General features: G+C 40.4%; 2 protein-coding genes across 21 annotated transcripts in view; one reads left to right on the top strand and one right to left on the bottom strand.

Annotated features, from left to right (window-relative positions):
* The window catches only part of LOC110347253 (uncharacterized), a 38,920-nt gene extending 25,807 nt beyond the window's left edge, over positions 1-13,113 (top strand). For 10 of the 20 annotated variants that reach the window (XM_087200473.1, XM_087200487.1, XM_087200484.1 and 7 more), the window contains one exon: positions 10,624-13,113. The gene's annotated coding sequence lies outside the window, so the exon portion shown is untranslated. The remainder of the gene's footprint in view (positions 1-10,623) is intronic. The other 10 variants (XM_087200481.1, XM_087200480.1, XM_087200478.1 and 7 more) reach the window with 10 other exon arrangements.
* Znf235 (zinc finger protein 235) lies at positions 4,491-14,233 on the bottom strand. Its single transcript, XM_013068579.3, has 5 exons — positions 14,124-14,233; positions 12,697-12,758; positions 9,900-10,026; positions 9,126-9,209; positions 4,491-7,328 (listed from the first exon to the last, which is right to left on the bottom strand). The coding sequence occupies exons 2-5, from the start codon at positions 12,709-12,711 to the stop codon at positions 5,350-5,352; spliced, it is 2,205 nt and encodes a 734-aa protein (XP_012924033.1). The 5' UTR covers positions 12,712-12,758; positions 14,124-14,233; the 3' UTR covers positions 4,491-5,349.
* Positions 14,234-19,373: the final 5,140 nt, after the last annotated feature.

Consider the following 19,373-nt stretch of genomic DNA (forward strand, 5'->3'; position numbering starts at 1 on the left):
TTTCAGTTTTCCCCCATTTAATATGATGTTGGTGATAGATCTGTCATAAATGGCTTTTATCAGAAAAAGATAAAGTCCTTCTATACCATTTTTTGTCAGATTTTTATCATGAATGGATGTTGGATTTTGTCAGAGGCTTTTTGTGCATCTATGGCGATGATCATGTGATTTTTGTCCTTTCTTTTTGTTCATGTGTCATATTACATTTATTGATTTAAATATGTTGAACCATCCTTGCATCCCTGGAATGAATCCTACTTGGTCATGATGGGTGATCTTTTTGATGATTTGTTGCATTCTGCTTATCATTATCTCATTGAAGATTTTTGTATTTATGTTCATTATAGTTTTCTTTTTTAGTTGAGTCCTTGTTTCATTTTGGAATTAGGATAGTTTTAACTTCCAGGCATGAGTTTGGAAGTACTCTTGCCATTTCAGTTTCATTAAAGAGTTTGAGAAGTATTTGAATTAGTTCTTTCTGGAAGTTTTTATAGCATTCAGTGGTGAAGACATCAGGTTCTGAGTTTATCTTAGTTGGTAGGTTGTCTTTTTTTTTCTACTGCCTCAATTTCATTGGTTTTATTATTGGCTCATTCAGGGCTTTTATAACTTCTTGGTTCATTTTTGGTAATTTATATGTGTCTATGAGTCTGTCCATTTCTTCTAGATTCTCTGATTTATTGTCGTACAATTTTTATAGTAGTTACTAATGATTTTCTGGATTCAGGAGCATCTGATGTGATTTTACCTTTTTCACTTCTAATTCCCGGTGATGTGAGACTTTCATTTCCTTCTTTTGGTAACTTTGGCAGAATTTGCCTATTTTATCTATTGTTTGAAAGAACCAGCTCTTTATTTCAAGGATCCTTTACACTTTTAGTCTCAATTTCATTAATTTCTGCTCTGATCTTTATGATTTCTTTTCTTACACTAGGATTGGTTTTCGACTAATATTTTTTTCTAGGCATCGCCGCTTAACAGTGCACCAAGGCTTTAAGCTCAAAACCCAGAGCATCAAAAATACAGATCATGCCGCTGCCATGACCTGAAGTGGATCCAGAATGCTCAGGACACTTTGGACACCTTAGAGAGAGGCTGCTGCCTGTGGACAGGGCCACTTGGGACCTTGAGGAGTTTAGTAAACAAAGGGCAAAATGGTCAGGTTGGGCAACTAACAAGGAAAATATTTTGCCCATCTAAAGATAAAAGCTATTCTAACTAATTTTGTTCAAAAAGACAATGTAGGGCTGGGGATTTAGCTCAGTGGTTTCGCCGTCTGGCCCCCAAAGCACAAGGACCCAAGTTCAATCCCCGGTACCAAAAAAAAAAAAAAAGACAATGTAATGAGACTTCCAACAAGAAGTAACTGCACTGTTCTGGAGAGGTTGCTGTAGGTCTGAGTGCAGCCCAGGCACTGGCTGACCCTGATGCTTCCATGAAGGTCCTTCCCTTGATGGGCCTGCCTCTCCCTCCTGGGAAGTGTAATAAACTCACCTCAGCAGCAATTGGCTCCTAGTCTACTCTCTTTGGCAGATTTCAGTTATTCTATTACTATATATATATATAGTTTATTTATTTTTGGTACCCAGGATCGAACTTGGGACCTTGCACTTTCGAGGCAGGCAGCAGAACCACTGATCTAAGTCCCCAGCCTGACTACACTATATTTTAAAACAGGTGATGGCACATGCAGATATGATTTTATCTCTTTCCAGTCTGTACATCTCTTCATTTTCACTTAAACACTTAAAACTAATACTGAGGGACTGTGGATTTAGCTCAGTAATTCTGCTTCCTGTCTCGCAAGCTCAAAGTCCTAAGTTTGATCCCTGGTACCAAAATAAATAAATAAATAAATAAAAATGCCTATTTCATGAAAGACAATATAGTTGTTGGACCCATCCAGATTAATGACTTTTAAAAAATATGAAAATTTAAATGCAGAGCATGATAAATCTCAGGTTGGATCCTGAAATAGAAAAATGCTATAAGCATATAATGGGACAGCTATATAATTTGAGTAACTGTTGATTAGGAAATAATAGTGTGATATTTTGGTCTTAAATATTGTGGTCTGTGTTCACCAGTCTTAAAAACATGTTTACAAACTCCCTTCTCGCTCTTTGATTGTGGATGAGCTATTGAGACTGCTACAATGCACTCATTCGTCTGCAGTGATGATATGAATTCCAAGGTCGGAGTAGAAAAGGCCATAGCACTTGTCCTGGCTTCCTGGGGATGCTGGCTTCCACGTAGGCTCCAGCGGCTGTGGAGTCACCATGTGGAAGAGAACACTGTATAGAAACACCTGAGGAATTGAAGCCAGGCACTCTTTCAGTTCAGGCATAGACATGTGAGCAAACAGGTCAGAATGCAGTTACACTAGACTCCAAGAATGCATGGGAATTCTTTTTTTTTTTTTAATTTATTGAAAAAAAGAAAGTTCTGCCTAAGAGAGACAGGAGGGGGACCGGAAAGCGGGTAGCCCCTGGAATTCTTGGTAGTGTTCATCCATCTTTTCTGAATGTTTAGTATATATTCAACATAAAAAATTTAAAATATTTTTTAAAAAATTACCCAAACAAGTAGAAAGAAATGATATAATACCATTATGGCTTGTATCTAGCTGTCCCTCTAAACCTCATGAGCTCAGAGGTGGGTCTTTTCAGAGCTGGTTGGATCTAGGCTGTGTGACACTGGGATTAAGGGTGTGTGGTACTAATTTAGTCCACTGATTGGAATTAGCATAGTTCTGAGTGTGGATAATGAATGCCCCACCCTGGGTATAGGTGGAACCAATCAATAGATTGTTAGTCTGGATGGACTATAAAGGGAAAGAGGGAAGGCAGGCTTGCTGCTTCTGCTTGCTGCTTCCAGCCTGCCCTGCATGGACTATTTCTTCTTTGCACTGCCCCTCTGCCTTGGATCCAGCTGAATATGGACTGAAACCTCTACAAACTGTAAGCCAAAATAAATGGGTGTTGGGTATTTTGTCTGAACAATGAGAAAAGTAATTAAGACACACCCGCCATTATTTTTATGGTGCTGGGGATTGAACCCAGGTCTTCACACTGAGCCCTTTTATTTTTTTACTTAAAGACATGGTCTAAGTTGCTAAATTTCTCAGGCTGGGCTCAAATTTGTGATCCTCCTGCCTCAGCCTCTCAGAAGACTGGGATTACAGGTGTGTGGCCCCACACCTGCTTAATGAGATCATATACATGTACATGCATACACACATGTATATACACATACACAACCCTACAAAATTCTATCTCTACTTTTCTAAACATATTCTGGGTGCCTACCAGTAATAATTATGACTTAACCTTCTTTCATCTGCATAATATTCCACTGTATGGATAAGCTTCCAAATATATTGACAGTCAACTAATGAATGCAGAGTTTGCTATTCCCAAGTGTCCTTTTGTGTACATCTTTAACAGGTTTATGTGCCATTTAATGAGGTAAAACAGATTTCCATTTATGTATAACTCATGTTTCAGTGTCATTGCTTTGATAAAATTGATGTCACTGTAACTTTTTGAGAAGTCAAAGAAAACAAGTGTCCCATACTCCCTGCCAGGCTATTAGATTTCCTTCTGTGCATTATCTTTATGCATATGGTCATCTTTAGGTAGACTTCTATTAACTGGATCACACTACAAAGGCTCTAACCTAATTTTCTTATGAGTTCTTTTCCTCTCATTATAGATCCATTTAATGGCTGTATATTAGAACACAGCAAGATTTAGTCAAATCTTTTACTATTTCCTCTTTTTAAAAATTCGGAATATCCTTGTATATGCTCTCACTGTTGGTACAATCTCCTGAGCAACATTTCTAGTGCTGAGACTGCCAGGTCAAAGGGTATGTTAATACCTATTCTCCAAGAAATCTCACAAAACCTCAGGGTGTTCATTCACACCACGAGGTGTCAAACTCTAACCCATCAAAATTCAACAGGTTTCTGGCATACCCCTCTCCCCATTTTGAGAGGAAGAGCACTAGGCATGAGGAATCTGCAAACTAAGGACCTTGAAATCTGCCTGCTATGGTTTGAATAGGTCCCTTTAAGTTCATGTGTTGAGAATTTAATCCCTAATATGACAGTGTTGATGTGGGATCTTTAAGAGATGATTAGGTCACTAATGGATTGATGCTGTTATCGTGGGAATAGGTTCCTATCATGGGAGTTGAGTCAACATTCCTCCTCTTCCCTTCTCCACCACTACCTCCTGCCATGAGAGAAAAATGCACTAAAAAGGGCCTTGCCTTATGCAAACCCCTTGACCTTCAACTTCCAGGACTTGACTCCAGAACTGTAAGAAATCAATTTCTCATATGTATGAATTACTCAGTTTCAGAGACTTTGTTATAGCACCACAAAAGACTGAGATGCAGTCAAAGCTTTTCGTAGAGAAACCTAGATGAAGTACACATAGAAAAGGAATTTGGCCTAAGCCTGGGTGAAAATAATAAGAAACCAATTAACAAGAATTAAGTTTACTAAAAATCTTTGTCATCAGCAACCACTTTTAACATTTTCAGTTACAGTAAAACCCTACCTTAATGAATTAGGGCACTCAAATACTAATCATATAAATTGTAGTGTCACATTATCAATAAAAGTGCTTTTCATCTAAAGTACAAATACTAAAAAATTACACTGTGTACAACTGATACACTGTACAAAGAACTGAGGCTGCAGTGGGCCGAAGTGATTTGCAAGTCTTTTGTCCAAATTTGTACTGCCATGGTGGCAGCACTAATTTTTTATACCTATTTCCTGAAATTGTCATTAAGGCTACTTCAGGATTCCTTATGGATATAAATTAATGAGTATAAGGTAGGAAACTGACTGGCAATTTTATATATAGGTCCTAATTATAGGGATTTTTCTCCACTTTCTCAGAAACTGCTGAGAAACTTGGCCCTATTATAAGCCAAGTCCAGCTCTGCATGGCAGAGACAGAGTGAGAATCTCCCTAGTGGAAGTTACACTTTCTTTGACACCAGTTGTCAATCATACTTTCATTAAAGTCCTGCCCATAATCTTCATTTTATAAGGCCTCTCTCCTGGTAGATTCTGACAAATGTTAAGATTCTTCTGCTGTATCACATCCTGAGAATGGGGACACTTTGCAAGTTTGGTATAAACACTGGTCACATTTATAGAACAGTTTTCTCTTATGTTAAATCTGATATTTGTAAGGAATTAACCTGAGTCGTTAAAGCACAGCATTTAAGGAGCTTCTCAGTTCTGAAGAGTTTCCCACAGTCAACCAGGGCCTTCTAAAGGAGACGAAGACATGAGCTCTAGACGAAGGCTACTTCACACCTCGAATTTTACAGGTTCCCTCCAGTATGGACCCTCTGATGGTAGACAAGATGTGATCGCTGACTGAAGCCCTTACAGCAGATGTCACATATGTAAGGCCTCTCTCCAGTGTGGACCCTCTGGTGTGTGTGGAAATGTGAGGCCTGACTGAAGCCTTTCCCACACTGCTGACATGTGTAGGGCTTCTCTCCAGTGTGGACCCTCTGATGAGCACTAAGACCTGCGCTCCAACTGAATTCTTTCCCACACTCCTCACACTTAAATGGTTTCTCACCAGTGTGGATGATCTGGTGGACTTGAAGATTTGACCTCTGGCTGAAGGCCTTACCACATGTATCACATTTATAGGGTTTCTCACCAGTATGGACTCTCTGGTGGGCTTGAAGGTGTGAGGCCTGGCTGAACCGCTTCTGGCATGCATCACATTTGAATGGTTTTTCTCCAGTGTGGACACTCTGATGAGCTTGAAGGTTTGAGGCCTGACTGAAACCTTTACCACATTCCTCACACTTATAGGGTTTCTCTCCTGTGTGGACTCTCTGATGATTGTGGAGATTCAAGCTCCAATTGAAGCGCTTCCCACACACCTCACATTTGTATGGTTTTTCTCCAGTGTGGACTCTCTGATGGGCTTGAAAATATGAACTCTGACTGAAGCCTTTACCACATACGTTGCATCGAAATGGTTTCTCTCCTGTGTGGACCCTCTGATGGCTCTGGAAACTGGAGGCTGAACTAAAACCCTTCCCACACTCTTCACATTTATATGGTTTCTCTCCTGTGTGCACTCGTTGATGGCTATGAAGATTAAAGCTCAAACTGAAGCACTTCCCACACTCATCACATTTGTATGGTTTTTCCTCAGTGTGGACTCTCTGATGGGTATGAAGATTTGAGCTACAACTGAAGCGTTTACCACAATCACCACATTTATATGGCTTCTCTCCAGTGTGGATTCTTTCATGGGCCTGAAGATGGGATCTCTGAGTGAAGCCTTTCCCACACACCTCACATTTATAAGGTTTCTCCCCAGTGTGAACTCTGCAGTGAATGTTAAGATCGGTACTGCGACTGAAGCCCTTTCCACAGCTGTCACACCTGTAGGGCTTCTCTCCTGTGTGAATAGGCAAATGAGCATACAAATGTGAGCTCTGATTAAAGCTCTTACCACATTCAGGGCATGTATAGGGCTTCTCCCCCGTGTGGACTCTCTGATGAGTCTGCAGATTTGAGCTCTGACTGAAACCTTTGCCACATTCATGACACCAATAGCGCTTTTTCCCTGTGCGAACATTTTGTTGAACAGGAATACTCGGACTATAACTGGTATCCTCCTCAGATATACTGCACATAGGCGACTTCTTTCCCAAGTGCACTTGCTGATGAAGTTCAAGATTATAGCAGTCAATGAAAGCTGCTTCACATTCACTGCACGGGTAGTTTCTCTGTCCTGTGTAAATACAATGCTGGGTAAATGCTGACACCTTTAGGACTTCTTTACCACATGTGCTGTGGCTGTGAGCTTCCTCCATTTTGTGCACTACAGAATCATCACGGTGGTGGGAAATACAACTTAAAATATCAACACATGGAGCAAAGATACATAATTTGTTTTTCATCTGAGTTGGCTTATAATTGTTCTGTTGGTTCTGTGTCTCACTGAGATATATTTTACTCCAAGGACTCTGAGCTCTTTCGGTTGGAAATTCTTGATTTTCAATAACATTGGAACGATCCTCTAGAAGATTCACAAGACAGCTGTCCTCTATAGATGCCTGACAAGATTCTTCTGCTCTCATATGGCAGGAGGAATCACACTGCTTGGGGAACCAAGAACTCTTTCCTTGAATATTTATTATGGAGTCTTGACTTTGAGCTAGTTTGTTTAGAATGTGTCTCTTGATTTGCCAACGTGAAAGCTCTCCCAGTGAAAGGCACCTCAACCCTGCTTCATGAAGAATCTCCATCTTGTTTTGATTCCTGTTTCCTAGAAGAACAAAGAGAATAAGGAATTAAAGACAAAACATGGGGCCGGGGATTTAGCTCAGTGGTTCCGCCACCTGCCTTGTAATTGCATGGTCCTAAGTTCAATCCCCGGTACCAAAAAAAAAAAAAAAAGACAAAATGACATCAGCAAGAACGTGAAGTAGGAAGCTCAGTCTTTATTTCCCTTTGGAAACATTAAAAAAGAAAACTACAAGCAAGCTAAAATAAATTTGTAGGAGCTCTGCAAAAGATTTATAGCAACAAAGAGAATGTTGACTCAAGAGAGAGCCACATTAAAAATGGTAGGAAATTTGGGATCAGCCCAGGCTGAGGAAAAGAAGTAAAGCAGTTTGGGCGAGGAGCTGTCTGAAGGCTAGGCAGTTTTCTTGGGGAAAGGGGAAGGACTAAAGACAGAGACAACTTGGTTCACTAATCTAAACCTCTTGTTATGTAACCATTCACATCTCACAGGGCCTGCATGCTTTTGCCCCACAGTTTAACCATTCACTCCTCAGTTAAGTCCCCCACAAACAGTAAGTCCTACTTTAACAGATTAAACTCCCCAATAAAAAGACATAGACTGAAAAGATGCATTTAAAAACTAAGAATCATGGAAGCTTAAATACTGCATGGTTACTCTTATATGAAAAACCCAAATTATAAATAAAGAGCAAAATAAAAGATAATAGGGAGTAGGGAGACAGATCTTTCTCAAATGGAGAGGGGAGGAAAAGAGGATGAAGAAAGAATTAAGATTTGTTACATACTCCACAGAAGGAATGTAAGCATTATGTTCTACAATTGTGTGGCAGTTTTTAAAAATAAAATGACTCTAATACCATTAAAAAAACCTTAAGAACCAAATATATGTTTCAATCTAAGAACACAAACAGGTTTATAGTGAAAAAAATAGAAGAAGATATTCCATGCCCAACAGTAACTAAAAACAAGCACGGGTAGCTGTCCTAATATCAGATAAAATGGGCATTAAGTTAAAAAAATTTTAAGACATGAAGAACATTATTTAATGCTCAAAGTCAACTCCTCAAGATTTAAGTTATAGCTGGGGATTTAGCTCAGTGGTGCTGCTGCCTGCCCTGCAAGTGCAAGGACCCAAGTTCGATCCCCAGTATCAAAAACAAAAAAAAGTCTAATAGAGACAAGATTTAACAATTATAAACATACAGGTGCAGCACAATGTGAAATGAAGTTAATACCACTGTATACTCAAAATTGGTTAAAATGTTAAAGTATATGTTACATATTTTACCACAACTAAAAAGATATACATGCTAGTAAGTCTGATGGTATAGAGCTTAGACATTAATTAGGGCAAATTAAGGACAGAGAGTGAAAGGAAGATAGTATTTTAAACGGGCTGGACAGAGAAGGCCTCTAATCAAATGACTTCTAAGCAGATGTATGAATGAAATAAGGGCGGAGGTTTACTGGATTCCAGCCAGAGAAAAGGAAAAGGCTCTGACACAGAAACATAATTATCACATTTGAGGGTGAAGAGACAAAGAAGTGGGAAATGACAGGAGAAAACGTGTGGAGTGGTAAAGCTAGGGGAATGAACAATGCTTATGACACCTGACAAGCCCCTTAGAAAGGCTGTTTACCTAGTGGAATGGGAAGCCGGGGGAGGGTAGGAGGCAAAGGAGTGGCCAGATCCGACTGTCAAAGGGGCTCCCTGCTTGGCAGGCAGAGAAGAGGTCACTCTGAATAGAGGCAGAACAACCAGGCTGCTACCTACCATGGCTCCAGTGGCACAGTTCTCAGCTTCATGAATGCCTACCTCTTTGGGTTTGGATCTCTGTCATCCAAAGCTTTTCCTCTCTCTCCAACTGCGATATCACATCTGGTTTGAAGGACTGATGGCCTGTGAAAAGACAAAATTTATAGGAGAATGTTAAAGACGAAGAGTACTGAAAAATTCTGCTTCTCATCCCATAATATAAGGTTCCACCTTGCCCCACCAAGCAATATTTATCAGACATTTTTAATCATGACACAGTGTAAGAAATACATTTACTGTTATTAGAAAGACAAACCACTGAAATAAGAGATTCAGTGATCTGACTAATGTGTCTTCATCAGGTCCCTTCAGGTCTCATGCCTTTTACTCCATCATCTACAGTTACTGCTACAACACATAGAGCTCTTCCTAACAAGCACTGACCCTGCTACTCTGTTTCATTACATAAATGCTGATTAGTAAATTTCACAACCCATCACTGGATTATGATTTGTAAGAGATAAGAAATAGGGACTCTGGAACAGCTAAGTGCTACTGTTCATTTGTTGTTCATTTACAAAGACAAGTTTGCTTTGGAACAAAGACCAGCAACTCTTTGTACTCCAGGAGGACTGCAAAACTGCTCTGGAGAGTTTCACTGTGGGGAGCTATCTTGGGCAGAGGCCATGGATGCTGCTAAACAGCCTAAAGTGCACAGGCTGGCCCCTATAACAAACAACTATCCAGCCCCAAATACCGCCAAGTTAACAGCACCAAGATCAAGAAACCCTCCTCAAGGAGATGAGGTCAAGTTACACAGCGAGCTGGCCTCACCCACAGAGAGCAGGTTCCTGAAGTTCTCCAGCATCACGTCGCGGTACAGCTTCCTCTGGGCAGAGTCCAGCAGCCCCAGCTCCTCCTCACTGAAGACCACAGCCACGTCCTTGAAGGTCACTGCTTCCTACAACATCCAACATGTGTTACCTCAATCTTATATCCACTGGCCACTGGGACCCAGGCAACTCCTTCAGCAGAGTTCCTTTTCTTCCCCTTCCACAACCATACCAAAAGTGCTTAGGGATGGCGGTAAAAAATACGTGGTACATGTAACATGGTGTCCTTTAGGTACTTAAGTTCCTAGAATTGTCATTGTTCAATCGTGTATTCACACATTTTATAATCTGAGAGTGCCAATCTTGTCAAAAATGTGTTGATTTTGTCCCATTTGTGTCAGCAATGCCAATCTCCTCTCACTGGGCAATGCAGGCTGAGTGTATCTTTTCTAAAAATCCAAAATGCTCCAAATTGGACAATTTCTGAGAAGTGACACCATTTAAAGAGTTTTAAGTTTTAGAGCATTTTGGATTTCAGATTAGGGATGCATAGCCAGTAAATTCTATGTAACTATTCCAAAATCCAAAAGTCTCTGCAACTTGAACCACTTCCGGTCCCAAGCATTTCGGATAAGGGGTACTCAACTATTGTCAGTGCTCACCAACCTAACAGCCCCCACTAACTCCCTGGGATAGATGATGTAGTTCATTCTCTGTGTTTGCAGGAATGTGCCCTATCTGTAACCATGGCAGCATTCAGTGCCAAGGTGAAGAGCACAGCTCCAGAAACTGCCTCAGTTTACTGTCCAAGGTGCTTGGCTGAGTCACCTAACTTCTCAATACCTCAGCTTCCTCCTCTGTATGACAGTACTTACACCCTAAGGCCCCTGAAGAGATCAACTGAGTGAAACCATGTGGCAGTGTCTGATGTAAGTGCTCAATAAATGCCAGCATCATCACCATCACCATTAGCTATTTTATCCCATTCCTGGCTACACAGTATTCTATAAAAGTAATGATCTATAATGTATTTAATCATTACAAAAAACACACAATTCAGTAACTTGAGAATTATAAAACAATAGTGTAAGAAACATTTTTACATAGATCTCAGCCAACTCAGTCTGGTTATTTGTTACAAGAAGTGCCAAAAAGTGATAATACCACTGCCAAAAAACAAAACAAAACAAAAAAACCCCTCCATTTTGCTAATATAATGGCTATTTTCTCAATTAACTTGTCCTGTAAGAGAGCATAAGTATCTTTGATTCTCCATTATTTTATTTTTTAAAATCTTGAGCAATTTTGGTAAGTAATAAAAAGTCCCTTTTTAAACTTCCATTTATTGAATTAAAAAATGTTTACATATTGCCCACCCTTTACTTTGCTCAGCCCTCCTGGGTGTCTTATGCATCAGAAGACTCCTATCACGAATACTGAATCTCTCTCAGGTAGTGTAATCTCCCATTCCCATTTGTTATTTACCTCATAGCTCTATGTGTGGTGTTTTTCAGTGTGGAAATTAACATGTTATGTATCTAAAGATTCTGCTTTTCTGCCTTTGATTTGGTCAGAGTGCTGAGCGTGTACTCAATGACCAAGGGACACATCTGGCAAAAAGTCAGCCCTAGAAGGGGAACAGGTGAGGACACTGTTATTTCTGGAGCTCTTCATCCACCAGGACATGCCAGGAACACACGCCACACATTGTCAAGGCCCTGAATGGCGAGCTGTCAATCCTTCCTGTTCTTCCATCACCTGAATGACTTGGCTTGGGGATTAAAAATTTTAGTGTCAGCTGGGCACTGAGTGGACATCAGTAGGTACCTAAAGGTTTACAAATCTCTATGTTCACACAGCTTATCCATGCAGTAGTGCCTGGCAAGTCCCTAAGGCCATTAGGCTTTTCAAACTAAGATGTTCTACTTTAAAATTCATGTTTAAAACAGATACTTAACTATAAAACTGTAATACATTGTATGACTTAGAATTAAAGAAAAAATTTTAGCTGCTCTTGTTTGAAATGGCTAAAATTACTTCCTCTGTTGTCATTATCAGCAGGATCCTATTAAACCAAGCCACACAAGACTCCTTCCACAAAATGAGACGCCACATATGGGAAAACAACAAGACTCTAGAATGTAAAGGACAAAAATACAGAATCTTCAGAATTCTTAAATTGAGGGGAAAAAGCAAAAAACTGTGACTGCAAATGTCTTCAAAACAGCAAAAATTGATAAAGCACACAAATATGGAGAATGAAGAAAAATAAAATTAGGCAAACTATGGAAAATGAAGTGGCCATTTAAAATGTAGGCAAAATAAAACAAAATTTAAAACTCAAAATTGTACCCAAAGTATGACTATGAATACATACCTATGAGTGCAATGAGAAGGAATATGGGGAAATGAAGGCAGCTGATTTTTAAGCATCTTTTCCCCCTGGTACCAGGAATGGAACTCAGGACCTTGCTTTTGCGCTTGTCAGGCAGGCACCGCACCACTGTGCTACATCCCTGGCCCTAAGCATGTTTATAATGATTTTCCTTTTTTTTTTTTTGGTACCGGGGATCGAACTCTGGTCCTTCCACTTGCGAGGCAAGTGGCGGAACTACTGGGCTAAATCCCTGGCCCTGTTTTTCCTTTTTTAAAAAATTTAGTTTTTACACTCTTATTTGAAATAAAAGGCAAGAGCCTGCCATGTAACATTTTCTCACTGCCCCTGGTATCCTGTGACCTTTCCCAAGAACGATAAAAATGAGATGTCATTTTAAGAGACACAGAGGCAAACAGCTTACCTGGAACTTGGTCATTGTTCTCCTTTTCCTCCTGGGAAAAGGCAGAGCGCGGGCAGGTCAGGCTAGGGAGGAAAAGATATCGTGAAAGATGCCGGGGTGCAGTTAGCCCACGTGCGCTTCCCGTGGACGCAGACGCAGCTGCGCGCACCTTGGGGAGGTAAGGGCTGGATCCGCCATCGAACTGAGCTCCTCGAGCCAGCTGCCTTCCTTCACGAATAACCCTTCTAACAGTTCTAACTCAAACACTTCTTGTTATTCTTTTTTGTTTGGTTGGTTGGTACCAGGGATCGAACTCGGGTCCTTGCGCTTGCGCAGCAGGCGAAACCAATGAGCTAAATCCCGGGCCCACTTCTTGTTATTCTAATGGGGCCAAAATGCCTTGGTTCAGATTCTGGCATTCTCATTTATTTTCTACCAGCTAGCAATGTGAAGCTTGAGCAAGTTATTAATGTCTCTGGAACCCGCCAGAGCTACATGGAAATGGGACAGTAATGTCAATAATACTCTCTACTTCCTGTAGTTTCAAACAAGCAAGTGCTGCTATACTTCATAAAACTGCCCATTAAAATGTGCTTTTTAGAAACTCGGACATTGATTGCGCTGTTGTGAATGGGTGTCTCATATACAATCTGTTCCATCAATAACAGTAAGTTATCACGGATTTCTCCTGTCTAAAAAGTACAAATTACTTGCAAGTGATAACCTGGGCGCGCTTGAACAGTGTCTTTTCCAAAATGCGTGAAGGTAATGACCGACAAAAACTTGCAACTAAGAAACAGTGTTGCACAAAATTTATTAAGGCCTCTCATCATGTCGGGCACTCTGCAAATCTGTGATCATACTAGTTTCTCTGTCCAGTATAAACACAGGGCCTTCCCCATGCTGCTGTTGGAAGAAATCGTCTCCCTCCTAAAGTGGTGGCTAAAACGAGTTCAGAAATCCGGGAAAAACCCCAAACCAGGCAAGGATCAGAGCGAAGGGGCTGCGACTCCGCAACTGGAGCTCGCTTGAGAACAAGGACGCCTCTCCGAGGATTAACCGTGGAATCACTGGCAGCCTCCAACATTTTATTATGTCCCACGCATTGTTTTTAAGCATTTTATATATGTAAAATTTCATTCAATTCTCACAAAAAAGCAACCTGCAAGCCACGAATCCTTGATGGCCACGAGGAAACTGAGATAAGGAGGGGCGAAGTGACTTGCCCAGTACCAGCTGCGAGGAAGAAGCAGGACTGGCTTGAGTGGAGGGGAGGTTTGGGGAAGCGGAGAGCGTGGGAGACCCCAGACTCGACGCTCGAGCGCGCGCCGCCTCCCGCTCCCGCCCTCCCCCAGTTCTCTTTCCCCGGCCACGGACCCAGGGTCCGCCGGCCGCACGCCCAGGCCGAGAGGGCTCGGAGAGGTCGCAGGGACCCGCGGCGCGCTCACCTTCCCCAGCGAAATCACCGAGCCGACCTCGCCTTCTGTGAGCGGAAGTGCCTCCACCCGCTCACAGCAGCTGGACTCCATTTCCCAGAGTTTCTAAACGGAAGTGCTTCAGCGCTCTCGCGCCGCTGGCTGGGACTACATTTCCCAGAGTGCCAACGGCTGGCGGGTTTCTGTATTGACTCAGGCAAGTTTGGTAGGAATCACTTGTCGAGCGCTATAACTGTCAGATTCCTTTTTGTTTTATTCATTTCTTTTTTTTTTGGTACCGGGGATCGAACTTGGGACCTTGCGCTTGCGAGGCAGGCAGCGGCACCACTGAGCTAAATCCCCGGCCCCGTTTTATTCATTTCTTAAAGCTCACGAAGAAGCAACTGATAATTTTTAAAACATGCGGCAGTATTAGAAAAGTGAGGCCTGTATTATGAAAATAAGTTAAAACCCCAAATTATTTAGGGGAAGCAAAGAGTAGGCTAAAAAATGGGAAAAGTAAGAATGACAGGATGAGCTGCGTTGGTCATCATCTTAAGGAACACCGCATCTCGCACTTGTAACAAATGCTGACTTGTGGAGAGCGGTGTTAACCATAGAGGCTCCATTTTGAATCTTACCCTCCATTGTATAGAGCAAGGAGACTATGTTATGAGGAACCGCTTCCTTGCCGAATTAGAGTGCCCTGGACCATAATGAACGTTTTGTAAGCCCGAGAAACGGGAAGGCCCATGAGGGTGGGGAATTCCCAAAGAACTAGAAAACAGGGAAGCAGGTGTCTCTGGATAAGGGTCATGATTAACAACCAAACTCACTGGTGAATAAAAGGAGGAGAGTGAAAAGCGTGGGGGCTCGCTCTCGCACGCGCTCTCCCCCTCTCCCCCCTCTCCCCTCCCCCTTCCCCTTCCCCCTCTCTCCCCCCTCTCCTCCCTCTCCCCTCTCTCTCTCCTCCCTCGCTCTCTCTCTCTGAAAGGCTCCCAACTCTATCTCTGCGTCTTTCTTTCTGCGCCTTTCTTTTTCTTCATCCTCACTCCCCCATTCAGGTACTGTTTGACAAGTAAGGGCAGGCTCCGTCACTGACTCCCTATTTCTCACCAATACAGCCTGTTGAAAGACAAAAAACGGGGTTACTGCTTTAAGGGAGAACACCAATTTCCCCCATTCGTCTACTAGCCTTCTGTATTTTGACCAATACTTAACAGAAACAATTTAAAGGAGGAAAGACATATTTTGTCTCATGATTTCAGTCCATAGCCAGCTCCATTGCTTTTAGGCCTGTAGTGAGGTAGAAACATCATGATGGAAGGGCATGGTGGAAGAAGCTGCTCACTTTATGGCATCCAGGAGGCAAAAAGAAAGGAACTGATCCAGAAAAAATACATACCCTTCAAAGGCATGTCCCCAGTGACCTACTTCCTCCAACTAGGCCCCACCTCATAATAGCCAATGGGTTAATCCATCCACGAGTTTAGCCCCCTTCACAATCCAGCCACTGTGATAGGCATCCTTTAATCCAATGAAACTGACAATCAAGATTAACCATCACAGGTCTATTCTTTTTTTTTTTTTTTTGGTACCAGGGATTGAACTCGGAACCTTGTGCTTGCGAGGCAGGCGGTGGAACCACTGAGCTAAATCCCTGGCCCCACAATTCTATTCTTGAAGAACAGCAGTGTAACATCAAAGCGTACTTAAAAGGACAAGAAAAAAATCGTAAGTTCACTATTCTTGCTCCATATATATTAGTTATGTGTGATCTATACAGGAGGAAGGGGCAGTAAGGCAGCAATTATTGACTCTCTTCAACTGTGCAGTATCTTCTTTCTTTCTTCCTAAGACATCCTTTCATCCTTTCCCACCTTCCAAACATTTCATATTTTACACACCTGCACTGGGCTCTAGCAGACTGGCACTTTCACCTCTAGATTTTGGGTCATGCTCTTTATTTTTTCTCAATTTCTTGAATGCAGTGACATCACCTAGGTCCTAAATAACTTGACCAGAAATTACAGAATTGCTGCTTTGGAAAGATATCTCAGGGCATATTCTTGTTGACAAGGGCTGGAGTCTTTTCCTGCTTTCATTGTCTAGAATTCTACTTCTTCTAAAAGTTCAATACCCAGAGGAGATGTTTCTAATGAAATCTTAAATCTTGGTTTCAAAGTATCTCTCCACCAAAAAATTCTACACTCTGCCCATTTGTCCTGGAAACACTAACTATACACATACTATATTGGAGGCATATTATCTAGCTTGTAGGGAGACAAGAGCATAAATTGTATCTAATCTATTATTACATGCACTTCTTAATTTTATTTTATTTATTTATTTATTTATTTTGGTACCGGGGATCGAACTCGGGTCCTTGTGCTTGCGCAGCAGGTGGCGAAAGCACTGAGCTAAATCCCCAGCCTGCACTTCTTAATTTTAGTTATTGATGTTTTGATGCTAGAATTTCTGCAAGTCCAAGCTCTCTTGTGAAATTATCTTTCTGTTTGATTTCTGGAAAGTTGTAATCAATATTATTTCCAAGACTGTCAGGTAACTCTGGTATTTAGACCACACAGGTTCTGTTTTTGTTCATTTGGTCCTGATCCCTTGGAAAACTTGGTAATTTTTTAAATATCAGATATTAAATATGAAAAATTATAACTTTTGATGATTTTATCATCTTCCATAAAGGATGTAATTTTCCTGGGGAAGTGGATAGTGGAGAGCAGATCATTTTTATTTAATTGGGAGACTGATATCTAATCATGAGATGTGGGCAATGTGGATGATCTCATGCATTTTTGGAAAGAAAGTGTTCAATAAATACAGGGGTTGGGGCCAGAGATTTAGCTCAGTGGCACCGCACCTGCCTCGCAAGAGCAAGGTCCTGAGTTTGATCCCTGGTACCTAAATAAATAAATAAATAAATACAGTGGAACCTTGATTTAAGAACTCGATGAGTTCCTGAGGGCGGGTTGCAACTCAAGTTGGTTGTAAGTCAGTACAGCTGAGATCTGAATGTTTACTTGGGTGCACACTATAGGTAACAAGAGGCAGATGTGTCTTCCATTAACCTAATTAACCCAAGTTGTTTGTATGTCAGGCCAGTCGTAACTTGAGGGCCCACTATATTAAATTTAAAATATCTTTCTTCTAATGACATGGGGAGACAATAATATCAGCTCTGTATCTCATTCCCTCTCTCCGTAGAAATATCTAAGAAATGTGGAAATCAATCTACCATATAAACATACTAAGGATATTTATTAGTCTGAAGATAATGAAAATGTTTTAACTTAACAATAAGCTTTTAATTGAGCACACCTGGTATTTCTAAATTGCTTATTGCAAATACATTTGGAATGTATGTGTATATATAGAGAATATGAATTTCTGGATGAATGAAGTCAATTATGCAATCTCTTTATCCCTACATGAATGACTAATCAAGAGTTCCCAAAACAGCTGCCTCTGAGCTCTTATGCAGCGTGCACATTGCTGTTGGCCATCTGCTAATCGGAAGCCAAAATGCTCCTAGGGCATAATTACAAAGCTGTGCTTATCATTTCAGGCTGCTTAAAAAAGGAATGCTATAGTTGGGCAAATACTGACATATATTTTTGGTTTGCATCTGCTAGTTCCGAAAATGCATTCCAGTGCAGGAAGTAGGATAGTGAGGAAGCTGTGTTTTTTATGGCTCTCCTGGGAGGAAAGCTACTCACTCATCTATGTATGATTTTTGCTTATATCCTTTAAATTATGAATAGTACCTGTTATATAAGAACTATGATTCATGTGGAGCTGCTATGACAATAGGTTACTTTGTGTTACTTCAGGAGTTAATAGAAAAATTGAAAAAATTCTGTTGTGTTAAATTTTTCATTACACTGTTTAGGAGAGTGTAAATCATTTATCTGCAAATTAATACATAAACAGAGTATACTGTGTAGCATTAAAAGGATGTAGAAGATAAATCTAGTGACAGTAAATATTTTAATGTACTGATAAGTTAAACATCAAGTTAGAAAATAGCATAATATAATCCCAGTTTTGAAAACTATTATGCGCAATATTTGTGTACATAATCTGAGATACAGCAGATCAAGGTATTGACTTTCTGTATCTGAGTGGCGATTTTGAATTTTCAAAGTTTTCCCTAATATGTTGAGTTTTTCTATACAATTCTATTTGCAGTGTTCAGGCATTAATTTCACAAGTCAGTTTTATTGAGGTCTAATATATATATGATAATATTTACTCTTTACAGTGTTCAGATCTATGGGTTTTGACATATGCACCACCAAAACCAATAGATTCAACATGTTTATCACCCCCAGAAGTTCCCTCACACCCCTTTGTGATCACTTTTTCCCCTCTCCCTAGGCAAACTCTGATCTCTTATTTGTCCTTGAAATTTTGCCTTTTTCAGAATGTAACCTTTTGAGTCTGGCTTCTTTCAGTCAAAATAGTACCTCTGAGATTCATGCTTGCTGTTCTATCAGAAGTTTTTATTATTATTGAGTAATATTCCACTATTTGGATATAAAAGCTTGTCTAAGGGCTTTTCATGACATTCTGTGAGGTATAGTATGTGTATGAATTTTATTTAAAATATTGTCATACTGTTTCAAAGTGGCTGTAATAATTTGCATTTCTACAGCAATGGATGAGAGTAATATTTGTTCTGTATCCTTTTCCATACTTGATATCACCTTGCTTTTCATTTTAGCCATTCTAATAGGTATGTAGTTCTACCTTATTGCAGTTTTTTTTTTAGTTCTTTTATTAGTACATTTTAGGTATACGATTCATTTACATTTATCATTAGGTGTATGTACCTGTGCATGATGTATCTTGGTTCTTTTTTTTTTTTTCTCCATTACCTGTGCACCCTTCACCCCCTACACCCTTCCCTATTTACTTAGATTTCATTTCCATTTTTTTTTCTTTTCTCATAGTTTTTCCTTTCCCTCTTTTCCTTTTCCCTTCCCTTCCCTGCACTCCTTCATCTTTGGACCTTTTTTCCTATTTCAAATTATCAATTATTCATTTTAATCATTTTAACCCTTGTTTACACTATCAGTTTCTCACACTAGTGAAACTATTTGGTGTTTACACATGTGTGTCCTATTTATTTCACTTAAGATTATGGCCTCGATATGCATCCATTTAGCTATAAATGACTCTAGTTTTTCATTCTTTATGGCTGAGTAGTACTCCATTTTATAAAAAAAACCACATTTTCTTTATCCAGTTTCCAGTTGATGGGGA

This window comes from Heterocephalus glaber, unplaced genomic scaffold (genome assembly GCF_053883595.1).
Source record: "Heterocephalus glaber isolate CG9 unplaced genomic scaffold, H.glaber_assembly_v1.0 deba00001744, whole genome shotgun sequence".
NCBI lineage: Eukaryota > Metazoa > Chordata > Mammalia > Rodentia > Bathyergidae > Heterocephalus > Heterocephalus glaber.